At 33.5% G+C, this 12,625-nt stretch overlaps 2 protein-coding genes across 3 annotated transcripts; both read right to left on the bottom strand.

The window, feature by feature from the left end:
* Window positions 1-666: 666 nt before the first annotated feature.
* Window positions 667-2,537, bottom strand: LOC108337596 (cytochrome b561 and DOMON domain-containing protein At3g25290). Its single transcript, XM_017574154.2, has 3 exons — window positions 1,589-2,537; window positions 1,241-1,498; window positions 667-1,148 (listed from the first exon to the last, which is right to left on the bottom strand). The coding sequence occupies exons 1-3, from the start codon at window positions 2,261-2,263 to the stop codon at window positions 831-833; spliced, it is 1,251 nt and encodes a 416-aa protein (XP_017429643.1). The 5' UTR covers window positions 2,264-2,537; the 3' UTR covers window positions 667-830.
* Window positions 2,538-5,892: 3,355 nt separating this feature from the next.
* Window positions 5,893-12,386, bottom strand: LOC108338641 (uncharacterized). 2 transcript variants are annotated; one of them, XM_017575645.2, is made up of 10 exons: window positions 12,145-12,386; window positions 10,688-11,064; window positions 10,358-10,602; window positions 9,281-9,365; window positions 8,997-9,182; window positions 8,750-8,917; window positions 8,432-8,650; window positions 6,805-6,976; window positions 6,551-6,722; window positions 5,893-6,453 (listed from the first exon to the last, which is right to left on the bottom strand). In XM_017575645.2, exons 2-10 carry the CDS (start codon window positions 11,054-11,056, stop codon window positions 6,360-6,362), a joined length of 1,710 nt encoding a protein of 569 aa, XP_017431134.1. In that variant the 5' UTR covers window positions 11,057-11,064; window positions 12,145-12,386; the 3' UTR covers window positions 5,893-6,359. The 2 variants fall into 2 exon arrangements, with proteins under 2 accessions (XP_017431134.1, XP_017431133.1); XM_017575644.2 differs by having other exon boundaries at window positions 12,150-12,386.
* Between the last annotated feature and the right edge of the window lie 239 nt (window positions 12,387-12,625).

Genomic DNA, 12,625 nt, shown 5'->3' with positions numbered 1-12,625 from the left:
TACTCTCAAATACTCAATAGTGATAACCATTCACTAAATATTCAACTAAGAGCCGAGGCTCTTCAAATCACATGCCTAACTTGAGCGTCGGAGTATCTTTTGCAGGTACATCCTCCCTCGTCAAGAAGGGGACCGATCGGTTTGTGCCAACACCGATCGGCCAATAGCAGGAGTTTGGAAGCGAGCGAGCGGTTCAGACACATCAGCAGATTAGTCTCTCGATCCCGCAAAATATCTACCGAAACACTAATCGAATTGGTTTGAGTTCAAAGACAAGTTAAACTAACCTGAGTAGAAGAACGGCGAAAAATTAAGACAAGTTAAACTAGATCAAAGTGTAAAATCAATCCGATCTTACAAGTCAAACTTATTTAAATTGAAGGTTAAATTGAGTTAACCTAAACCAAAAGATGGATTTATAAATGAAAACTTGGTCCTTTCGTCCAAATGAACTTAATCGACTTAATTAGGCTCAACCATTTTTTTTATTGATTCATCGATTGATCAAATTTTAACTGAACGTATATTGAGCTTAACACCAAGTCAATTTAACTGTAAACTTAATTTTCTCCTCAAGGGAGACATTTCACTCCATTCTTACAGCGTCTCTTTTTTTTCAGGGTAAAGAAAGGGAATTTCTCTGTTAAATACAATAAAGGATCAATATTGAATGTCAGAAATGGATATTGTACATTGATATTTCAATTTAAATAAAAATGAATCAAATATCTAAGAAAAAAAACACACAAAAAATAGACATTATTAGTTGAGGCAATATTGAACAGCTTGTAATGGTGATGCATAGATAGAGATGGATACATGGGAAGATACTAGGCAGGCACTTTTGGTGGCTGCTGGTTCTCACTTTTTTTCTTTTCGTTATCGTTTTTCTTCGCATTTTGTTTCTGCTTCAACACAAAGAAGTGAATCCACGTGTAAACCTCCAAACCAAAAGCGATGGCACCCAGAAAAGCAAGATCTGCAACGTACCCCCACTTCCATGCATCACCTCCTTCCAATATCCGAATTCCTTTGAATATGTTTATGAATATGATAGCCAGCAGCCCATAACCAAGAAAATGATGGTACATGTTCCAATATTTCCGGTAATCATCCGTCACCTTTGGCTTCAACCGAAACGCCAACATCTGAAAATCAATTAACCAAACTTCTCTCACCATCACCATGTCTCAATTCTACTCTTTAAACAATGCATATATATGAAATGAGAATACATTACCTGGATTGTGCTAAAGGTGAATATGAGAATGCCATAGGTTCGATGATCGTGGAAGGTGTAGTATCTGGAAGAATGGCCGAGGCTCAGTCCAATAGCCCATCCGGTGGTGCCAACCAGAAAACCAGTTAATTGGCAACCGATGTGCAGGTTAAACCACAGTGGGTCGCATTTGAAAGGAAACACCCGAAAGTACCTTGCAATTATAATTCCAATCGGCAACAGTGTTCCCCATCCTATAATGTTTAGGACTCCATGTATCTAAATTTCAAGCATAATCAACCATTGTAAATATTAAACATAAACATGACACTATTCCTGTTCATCTGTGTAACAATATATAGTTCTCACCGTTCTAAGATAACTCCGGTACTGTCCGGTGCTACGACCGTTGCTGTCGGTCAAGTCGATGACCTCTGTGCTGTCGACGTTGCGGAGAGTTTTGGGGTGTCCAAGGGGACGGTCACCTTCAATATCATAGCCAACTTGCCAGACATGGTTCAACCTCGTAACGTTATAGGCTTGAGAAGAAAGGTTCAATCTCACATGCATGGTGTGCAAGTTGTCCAGATCTCGCTCAGCCGACATATCCAAAACGATTCCGATTTTCGATGGCAGAAGATTGCACCCGTTTCTGATCTCTTTGGTGATGTTGTATGTGTCCAAAAGCCACGTTCCATCGGAGCGTTTAACGGCTACGATGGCTTTGGTCCCAACCATCTCTGGTCTTCTTCCGGGGTTGACACCCCAGCCTATCCACCCCTGTGGGGCATTGAGTGTGGCGCCGAACAAGATGTCAACGACGGTGGAGTTGTGAGAACCGTTGCCGTGGAGTTTCCATGCAAACTCGGCCCCCAGAGTGCGTAATCTCTTGCAGTCTGAGATGTTCTTTTGTTCTGCAAGTTTGAAGAATGCTTCACTGCAGTGTTGAGCATTTGCACCGATGGTAAGGGAGAGAAGGGTCAGTGTCAAGATCGTTAATGGCAATAAGGGTGAAGAAGGCATGCTTTGTTGTTGGGTTTTCATCTTCTTTTTTTGTTGGTGGTCTTTTTATATGAGCCATATATATATATATAAAGAGTATCTAGTATATCTGGTTTCGACATGACTTCTACTTGTGTGGAGTCTTTTTTGGTCATTTTAGTCTTTAGAAGGATCAGCCAGTCCTGGCATACTTCCCAAAGAGGATAAGAATTTACAACCTTCAAAGTCACTTTTCACGCCTCAAGTGCGTCTTTTCCTCCCACCATTTCTTCAGAAATTGTCTCCTTAATTTAACAACATGGGACACTGATATCTCAATAGCCTCTGTTTTAATTTAAAAGACAATTTAAATATTTTTTCTATCCTTAGAAAAATAATACTCTTTGAAGATAATTGACCTTAACAATTTCCCATTTTTATTTTCTTCTCCATTTTATACTATGTAATTATATATTATGTAATCTTCTCCTTATGCATATAGATATATCATAGACTTGCCTATAATTGTGTAGACAGTTTGACATAACTTGGTGACCTTTAACTAAAGTGAGTCTGCAATAAGATCCTAAAAGCCATGAGCTCGACAACTCGTGTATTGTGCAACATCATTGCTTTAAAAAATAGGATAAACATAATTAACACAAAAGTTGAAACATATTATGCTTACGTGATCTGTAGGAAATTCTCTTCGATCACTTTCTGCTTTTTCAGGTAAATTCTGTGGAGTTATGACACTCCAGTTGTTGTTTACTTCCTTTCTTATTCTTATATTCGTTACTTATGACTCAGTCTCTAACATTTTGTTTCATGCTTCCGTCGAAAGTTTGCGCTGCGATGCACAAAAAAAGCAATCCATTTATTAGTCTCATTAGCACATTATCGTCATCAACCATTTTTTTTCATCAAGTTCTCTATATAACATTCACCTTTCAATGGCACTTTAAAATATTAATATTTTAATTTTTCAATTTGATTTATCTTAATTTATTTTATATTTTGAAATAGAATATTTTTTATTAGTGTCAAATAGGTGTAGAGTGAAAAATATGCTATTTGTATATCATCATACTAACTAATTATAGAAAGACGGCTAAGATGTAAATAAAATGTAACACGATCATTGATTACAATGTAAAAGACTATAGAGTGTACATACCTAGATTTGGATAAATTAGTTATGGTATTTTTTGTAATTCAATTGTCACTCTAACGTTATTAAATGCGTTTAATGTTTTATAAATATAACGAATTTTAGTTGTCTTCAAAAAAAAAAAAAAAAAAAAAATATATATATATATATATATATATATATATATATGGTTTCAGTCCTCTTGAATTTATGTATTTTTAAAGAATATATATGTTACTCTTTAACGAAGACATGACATATGACATATCTACTATATACATATCTAGTTATCACTAATAATAATAGGGATAAATTTATAATTTATGAAAAATAAACTCAACAAAAATAAATAAAATACACCTTATTTACAAAATTAAAAGCAGATTAAAAAATTTTAATGTGTAAAATTGGGAGTGTTATAATAAACATACTTTTATGAAAAGATTTGTTCTTGGATGTAAATACTTTTATGGGGTAGCCTTTATTTCTCCAATCCTTGATTTTTTTTACTTTTTTATTAACTTACATTTAAGTCAAATATAATCTACGAATTCGAAGAATGTAAGAACAACTTAATCATTTTGAAGGAAGCCACATCGATACTTGATTCCATGCGTTACAAGATTGTTATTTTTATTTTTTAAATAAATGATACATTTTAATACAAAATATGAAATATTTTATATCTTGGAATGTTATTTAAAGCAAATTTGACAAATTTGTCATTCATGCCATTATAATCACTAATAATCACTTATTGTTAACATAGCATATTTTATTTGTCTGAATTCAGTCTCTTTTATTCTTTTCCAAGTAGATATTCGAATAAATATTTATCACAGTTTCATATTTAGTAATATTCAAAAGGAAACAGTAAGAATCTATTATAAAAATGGAAATTTATCTTAACATTTTTACTACAACTGAAGAATTTCTTGAATGCATTGGATTATGTATTTTGAGAGAATTTTCATTTTTTTTTTCTAATTTATGTTTTTATATTTTCACTCGACATTATTTCTTTCTCTTACACAAATATCTTTATTTTAAATTTATTTGAGTTTGTCTTCATATTTTAATTCTGAATTCAATACTATATTATCCTTATTTATTGTGTTTTAGATTTTAAAATGTAAATAGTCTTTTGTCTATTATCTTTGCACATCTTACGAGTTTAATTGTTGTTATCATTCTTACAAATAACATTTATATTAACATATTCTTTAATTATTTACAAAAGAAAATGCTTCATAAATCTGTGTAATAATAGTATAACTATTTATTGACATTCGTAGATTGAGTTTATTTATTTTTTTCAAAAAATAATAACTTGCGAACTTTGACATAGGGTAAAGTTATTTGAAAAAAAAATGATGAAAAAAATGACTAGTTACTCATACAAAGTATGTCTTCTATTTTTTCTTAAATGAGAAATATTTCGTAAATTTTCGTCATGGAATAAGAATTTGACAAAATTATTCTGGTACGTCCTTTAGTTCGTAAATGATATTTATAAAAAAATAATTATCTTAATAATGAGTACTTATAATTCAAACCAGATTTCTATATCTAGAAATATCTTTCAAAATATGCATTTTAAAATATATTTTTTAAATACATTTTAAATTATACAATTTAAAATGATATTTTCAAATTCAAAAATATATTATAGAGTATGCATTTCAGAATGTAATTATTTTTAAAAACATTTGAGATGTATAACCTGAAAAGTATTTTCACATTAGAAATGCTTTCCAAAATATACTTTCCAAATATACATTTCAAAATATATTTTTTGAACGCATTCCGTAAGACATTTCCATCCATGTTTTCAGATCTGAAAATACTTTTTGGATTACATGATTCAAAATTCATGAAAAAGGAAGAGTTCTAAGAAGAAACAGCCGAATCTTCAACAGGTATTTAGCTCTATTCAAATCACCATTTCCAGAACTATTATTCTTTTCCGTAACTTGTAGAACTTTGGAGATCGGTACGTGCCACTTCCCCAATTCTATAGAAAATGACTTGATCCTCTCTCCAACTACTTAATGTTTGTTTAGCCAACAAGTAATATTGTAACCATTTGGGTTATTTCAAAACTGATGAAATGTTTTCACATGATTCGCATATTGTTTCTGCCCTCATGCCAATTATAAATAAAAAATCAAAACAACACACTTTAGAATAATGTACCATTCCATCAAGATCCTCTAGGGTTACCAAACAACCGCACTCCTTATGGCTTGTATTTTATATCTATATCCATTACCACAGAATCCGAAGTAAACTGAAATACACTAAGCCAACGTATATCCATTGTTTAATGGCAAAGATATTCAACTCTGTATGAAATCTAATTACACGTATAACAAGAACATATGCATATCATGCTCAAGATAAAAAAAATATCAATCTTTTCAGCACATAAGCATACACGACGCATGTCCATGTTCAAAATCTTCTGTTAAGGTTTTGCAAGGAAATGAAACTGTTTGAATGTGAAATGTCTCAATGAGGAGAAAAAAAAAAGAAGTCAAGCTTCAGCAAATAAATCAGTTTTTAATTTCTTTCATGCATACTTCGAACACTTGATAGCCACAAGAAAAAAAGTTTGGTGTTCCAAAATAAATCATTCTCACAGGCTCTACGAATCTGTCTTACAATAACTACGAGTGATAATAATCCACACTATAGTCCAAAACAAAATCAGCTCAATAACAAAATGCAACTAAACAAAATAATGTTTATAAAATTCCTTACCCGAATAGAGAAGAAAAAAACCCTCGTCAATAGAGTTTTGCCATGCGTCAACAAGGGAAAATTAGCATATGCTGTGAATTGAAATAGAAGACGATAGGGTTTGCGATCAATGGGTTCTCCTTGAGAGAAGTTGCTACTGAAGCTCGTCACTACAGTTTGTGAGCTTCCCAGATGAACTAAGTGTTAGTCAACCATTCAGCACACAATGTGTATCAGGTTGAGGTGCACAAAGAAAATGATCCGAACTCAGCCTTGCTGTTCATAAATCTGCATATAAGTTTCTGATAGTGCAACCAAATGAGGAAGCGTTTCGGAGACATGCAAATCCTGCATCTCATACCTAAAGAAACAAGATCTTAGTCCTCATCTTTGTTGTACATCCATAAATCCGTTCAAATTTATGGAGATTTTTTATATTATCGAGAAATAGAACTTACCATAGTTCTTCTGATTTGCGTTGTACAAATACCCTATACAAACCCTCACCAGGTTTGCCATCATGAACAACATTAGCAATTAAATCATATTTAGATCGCAATTTCTCATTTTCTTTTGGTGTTGGCAAGGGAATGTAATCCTTCAACTCCAGGTTCTTCACAGGAAAGTTTACTGAAGCACGTATAGGGTGAAGTTAGAAGTATGCGGGTGTTAACTTGAACAAATTACAGCACATTGAGACATAAATTCTTACCTAATGTGGGATTCTTTTCCACAAAAAAATTGTTCTTAGTAAACCTCCGCATGTGAAGAATCATATACTTGGGCAATCTGGTAACTCGATATTTCATCCTTGCTATATGAGGACGGACCACCTCTGTGATAGTTTCACCATCAAACTTCTTCAGAATGTTAAAGAGTGGAACCTAAAAATCAAGCCTTATTAGCAGGCAAGTAGGAAATAAAAGACAGATAGAACTTCAAAATAAAAAGCTATAAACATAAAAACCAAAACTCAAGTTAACAAGTGGAAATGTGGAATTGCAAATTGAACTAATTATCCTAAATTTAAAGGGAACTCTACCATTTTTCCTTTAAAGCTTTACATCATGCCACCTGGACTATAATCGTTAGGGGGTATGCAAAATAATTTCAGGTGTTCATTGTACACAAAAGATATCACTGGTTCGTGGGGAGGAGAGTCATTAGCCCAATGGTATTTGCAGATATTTTGAAATGAATGCATCAACTTACCTTACAAGAAGATGGGATTTCAACTACAAAATACAAACGGGTGCACTGGTGGTTTAAATTAGATACATTTGTGAACAGAAATGATATTCAAAATTTGTCTCCCCAGTCATTTTTAGTGTTTACACAAATTCTTGGGAGTTTTTCCACAAGGAGAATGACTCTAATATTTGTATATAGGCTTTAAAGATGAGTTGTATGGGAAGTTGAAAGCTCACGACAAGAATCAGAACAAGTGTAGATCAACCGAACAGGGTCTTCTCATGGCAAGGGATTTTATTGGAACTGACACTAAATACAACTAGGAGCATGTTTACTGATGGGAATGTAATGATGAATCTGAATTACATTAAAAGAAACAAAGAATACAGTTCTTACTAACATTTCACACGGTGGGAATGTAATGAGGAATCTGAATAATCATTTTATACTGGCTATAACAAAATGTGCTGAAAAAAATGAAAAAAGAGCATTTATTACACTAGACTCTAGAGTCTTGGTTCTAATTCCATAAAAATGTGTGGATCATGCTGCTCATATGATTATTCAACACACTCCCTCATAAAACTCAGGGACAATATTAAGTTTGTATAGTTTAGATGCAAGCGGAACTTGAAGGTTATTACTTGTATCATGGACCACAAAGAGTCATTGGTCAAGTTCAGATGTTTTGTTTGAACTATGAATTTTCTTCTATCCAATTATTTTGTCAAAATCAATGCATGTATGCGTAATGCCGAAAACATGAGAAAAATAATCATTGTAAATCAATAATTTGGATTATTCATTCAAGTCTTCTAAATTAAAACATGCATTATATGAAACAAAATGTATGTGTGTATAAGTTAGATAGTAAATAGCGTATTGGCAGCCAAGATGTAGTCCATAGCACATAATTTAGCTCTTAAATAATGTTTTAAAAGTTAGAATAAGTTACCAGCATTGATGTTAAAATATCCTTCCGTACATTAATATCCACAATTTCTTTACTTTTACAAGTCTCTCGGGTATAACAGTCACAGAAAAATAACAAGATTTAAACTTCAAACTTGATCACCTTGAGGTAGATTGTATCATTATCAACTATAACACTTCATGCAACAAGGACACTAGCATTGGTGGAGTAGTACCTGTGGTATTATATTTTTTTCCATCACATCCTTGAAAAGAGGAGGTGGTGGCAAGTCCAACCCCAACATTAGAAATGGCATTTTTGAAGTTTCTTTGACAAATGCGTATCGCTCATTTACCCCATCCAAAAGTTTCTCGGCATTGTTTTGGTCTTCGTTGTTTTCTTTCTTATCAATGGTACCTTTGTTAGGAATCTCTTTCACAACCTCAAGTTCACCCTGCAGCACAGTAAAAACAACATACAACTTGTGAATAGCTGCAGCCAGTAACAGCATGTCAACCAAAAGAAAGGAAAATTGGAGTGGATAAAAAAGAACCTGAAAACACTCATAGATTATGCTGGTATTCTTTTTTGATGTCTTAAGATCTGCATGTAGAGTATTAAGCAGCCATGACATGAACTCAACTGGGTCAGATTGTGCACCTATCCTAAACCTTTTCTTGCTGGCTTTCATCACTGCTTGTAGAAACTCGTGAGGGCTGACCTGTTGGCATGCATCTTGATAGACAAGTCACTACCGAATTAAAATAATATAGTATACAATGAATTTATAAGAAACAAACCTGTCCTTTAAAGTTCCGTGCATGCCATATTTTCCTAGTGAGTTCACCAAATCGATGAACAAGTGGAGATTTACAGTGTTGATAATTTTCAGGGATGAGGAAAAAATTCCTCAAGGGGGTAACTCTCATTAACGATTGAATCGTTACATTCACAAAATCAGTCTCCTTGATATTATTAAGTCCCACCTGAAAAGTCAGTATAATATATAAATGTAGGCCATAAAACACCTAACAACCTTTTTATAATATTAAAAATTTCATTTTTATATGCATGAAAAATATACCATTCCAGGAAGGTAACTAGAACCATCAAGTGCCCTAGACCACTGCTTATTTTTGTCAAGTTGTTCAACTTCTTTTCCAGTGAATCTGCATATAGAGAGAACAGTATGAATGCCCCTAGATCATGCATTTTAATAGACAATGGGGATTAGTTAAAAGAATTGAAGGTAATGAAAAAATAAAATAGCACAAAATCATATACGATAATGATGATGACAACTTTACTATGGGTGAATAAATATTTCTGTCATTCTTAATTAGAGAAAAATTGAAGCTTGATCTTTTAAGGTGACAGCAAATTGCTGATAAACATCATACAAGCAATTTGGCACATCCACAGGCAGAACAAGGAAGATAAATTATGACAACAGGAAAATCATGAAGATGCTAAGAAGAAAACTGAATTTATTGAGAAAAAACTCATGACACATAATACAAAGCCCAAACCAATTGCTTATAAAAACAAAAGCCCTTGTTTAATTAGTTTATTATGAAGAGAAAGATGTAACATCAGGGAAATAAATAAGGGTAAAGGAATTATTCTTCATACCACCATGCGAAATAAATATTTTGTTAATTGATACATAGAAGGGATTGCAAGGTCGGCCTGAACAGTAGAGCAAAACCCCTACCTACCAGTTAGATGTTTCGTACAGGGATTGTTCTAGTTGAGAGCTTGCTGTTGGCCCTACCATAGAGTGGATGGGGATACATTTAAAACCAGGGAGATCCAACTCCTATCTATTCATAAAGTGTCCAAGCTAAGGCTTAAATCTTAGAACCTCACAAACTGTGTTAGCAGATGACAACTTCAACCACAATCCTTGGTGTTAAGTTAATAATAGACTTCGAAGGTCCATAGCATAAATTTTGAGCTATCAGAGTGAATAAAAATCACTTTTCTGGGGGACAAATGGTAAATAAATACTCCAACCAGCTAACAACAAGTGACATAAATTGTACAGAAGATTATAGTATCAATATAGTCACCAGCTAACAGCGGATGACCATAGAAACAGAAAGATATTGCTAAAATGTTTTCTGCAGCAAGCACAGCCAAATAAAAAAATTAGACTAACCTTGGATTTAAGACATGCCGAATGTCATCTAATGAAGGATCATTAATTTCATAACCATCAGGAAGACAGTAGACTTTTTCAGTGCGGAGATTGATATAAACATGGTGCCCTGCTTCCAGACTATGTGTATATGCATGAGACTTCTTCCCTCTCCCTTGGTAATACTTCCCGCAAACCAAACATGCATACACATTCAAATTCGATAGGGAGACAGAACAGAATTTTTCAAAGTCAAAATCCAAAACCTGCGTGCATAAATGTCATAAAAATTCAGATATGCATGAAAACCAGTAAAATTACTGTCAACGATGGACAAGATAAGACAAATACCTGTCTATTAACAGTATCAAGATAAGGACAGTCCTTCCGAACCTCAACATGGCGACTGTTTCTTCCACTAAATAATTGTTCATGTGAATCATCTTCTTCATCACTATCATCGGCTTCTCTATATCTATGCCCATTGTGCTGGGACCCATCATTCCTACTGTCATTAACAGAATCCCTTTCCCTTCGAACATATTCTTCCTCCTCATCAATGTCAGCATAATTATTAGCTAACCCAGAAAGTGGATTCGCAATGGAGACTGGAGGAGGAGAGGGAGAAGAATCCTCATCCAGCTTCTGCCTTTTCGATTCATTATCAAGCCCTTGATCATTTACTCTATGATCAACTTCCCTTTCCCTTTTCGATGTCATGCTCTCTCCTAAAGCAGTTTGAAATCAATAGCAGAAAAAAGCTTAGTTAAAGGGTAAATTTAGGACATTAAACTTCAAATTCAAATCACCTATAAATATAAGCACTAATAGAAAGATAAAAAAAAAACACGCAACATGGACAGCAAGACAACAAATTGGTAAGTTTCTCTTTTATCTAACGAAAGGGCCCAAATGGAGCAGTGAAAGAAGCTACAAATACTGTGGCTACTACAAGCACACGAATAGTATCTGGTATCAAATACCACGCCTAACTTGTACAGCTTGGGTCAGTACCTCCCAATGCCCCAATTCTATCAAAAAATGACTAGATCTTCTCTCTCTATCTCCCCTTATATTTATAGACAACATGCCTTATTTCTTTAACCATGGAACCTACTAATTAATGGGTATCTATCTGTATTTGTTTAACCAACAAGTAATAAAGTAATCATTTGGACTGTTTAGATTGTTCCAAAACTGATGAAACGTGGTCAAACAATGCGTAAATTGTTTTTGACCTCATGCCAATTATAAATAAAAAAGCGAAATACTACTCTGTTTAGAATAATGTACCATTGGACCAGGATTCTCTAGAGTTACAAAACAAGTGCACTCCTTCTGGCTTGTGTTATATCTATATCCATTACCACAGAATCCGAATTAAACTCTAAAAAGTATATTAAGCCAAAGTAACAATGACATTTAACTCTGTATGAAATCTAATCACACATAGAACAAAAACATATGCATATCATGCTCGAGAAAAAAAATCACTCTTTTCAGCACATAAGCATGCACGAAGCATGTCCGTGTTCAAATTCTACTCCTGTTAAGGTTTTGCAAGGAAATGAAATTGTCCGAATGGAAATTGTCTCAATAAGGAGAGAAAAAAAGTCAGGCTTCAGCAAACAAATCAGTTTTCAATTTCTATCATGCATACCTTCGAACACTTGACAGGCACAAGAAGAAAAAAGTAAGGTATTCCGAAATAAATCGTCGCCACAGGCTCTACGACTATGTCTTACAATTCAAAACAAAAATCCGCACAATAACAAAATGCGACTTAACAAATAATGTTAATAAAATACCTTACCCGAATGAAGAAGAGAAAAACCTCTTGACAGTACGCGTCACAAACAAGGGGAAATTAGCATATGCTGTGAATTGAACAAAAGGCGATAGGTTTTGAGACCAATTGGTTCTCCTTGTGGGAGATGTTGGTTTCTGAATGCAAGCTTGCCAATGAAGGAGTTTTAGGAAGGTCCTAGAACAAGGTTTAGTGAAAACTGAAAAAGGGTCACTTTGATGTAAGATAATCTAAGAACAAGCATTTTAAGGTTCCCTGGGAAGCTATTTAAGGGTTAAAATATTTTAAGGTCGAATCAATTATCTGAATTAAAAAATAAATAAAAATACATCAATCTAATATTTGTCTATTGAATTTAATGTCATTCATCTTATAATTTGCCATCTGAAAAAAAAATAATTGAACCCCTCTTTTATACACATAATTTCTTACAATTTTCACTTTTATATTTTGCAATTGTTTTTTATGTACATTTTATTTTA

The sequence above is a fragment of the Vigna angularis genome, chromosome 7 (assembly GCF_016808095.1).
Source record: "Vigna angularis cultivar LongXiaoDou No.4 chromosome 7, ASM1680809v1, whole genome shotgun sequence".
NCBI classification, from domain to species: Eukaryota; Viridiplantae; Streptophyta; class Magnoliopsida; order Fabales; family Fabaceae; genus Vigna; species Vigna angularis.
This window is presented reverse-complemented; position numbering and strand designations above follow the sequence as displayed.

What these genes read in the sequence shown, in the direction of transcription:
- LOC108338641 (XM_017575645.2), bottom strand. Translation starts at nt 11,056, where the DNA reads ATGACATCGAAAAGGGAAAGGGAAGTTGATCATAGAGTAAATGATCAA. An exon ending in CGGCATGTCTTAAATCCAAG is followed by an intron (nt 9,366 to 10,357) that starts GTTAGTCTAATT and finishes CTCTATATGCAG; the next exon opens with ATTCACTGGAAAAGAAGTTG. An exon ending in CGCAAATCAGAAGAACTATG is followed by an intron (nt 6,454 to 6,550) that starts GTAAGTTCTATT and finishes TTGTTTCTTTAG; the next exon opens with GTATGAGATGCAGGATTTGC.
- LOC108337596 (XM_017574154.2), bottom strand. Translation starts at nt 2,263, where the DNA reads ATGAAAACCCAACAACAAAGCATGCCTTCTTCACCCTTATTGCCATTA. An exon ending in ACCGGAGTTATCTTAGAACG is followed by an intron (nt 1,499 to 1,588) that starts GTGAGAACTATA and finishes CTTGAAATTTAG; the next exon opens with ATACATGGAGTCCTAAACAT. An exon ending in TCACCTTTAGCACAATCCAG is followed by an intron (nt 1,149 to 1,240) that starts GTAATGTATTCT and finishes ATTGATTTTCAG; the next exon opens with ATGTTGGCGTTTCGGTTGAA.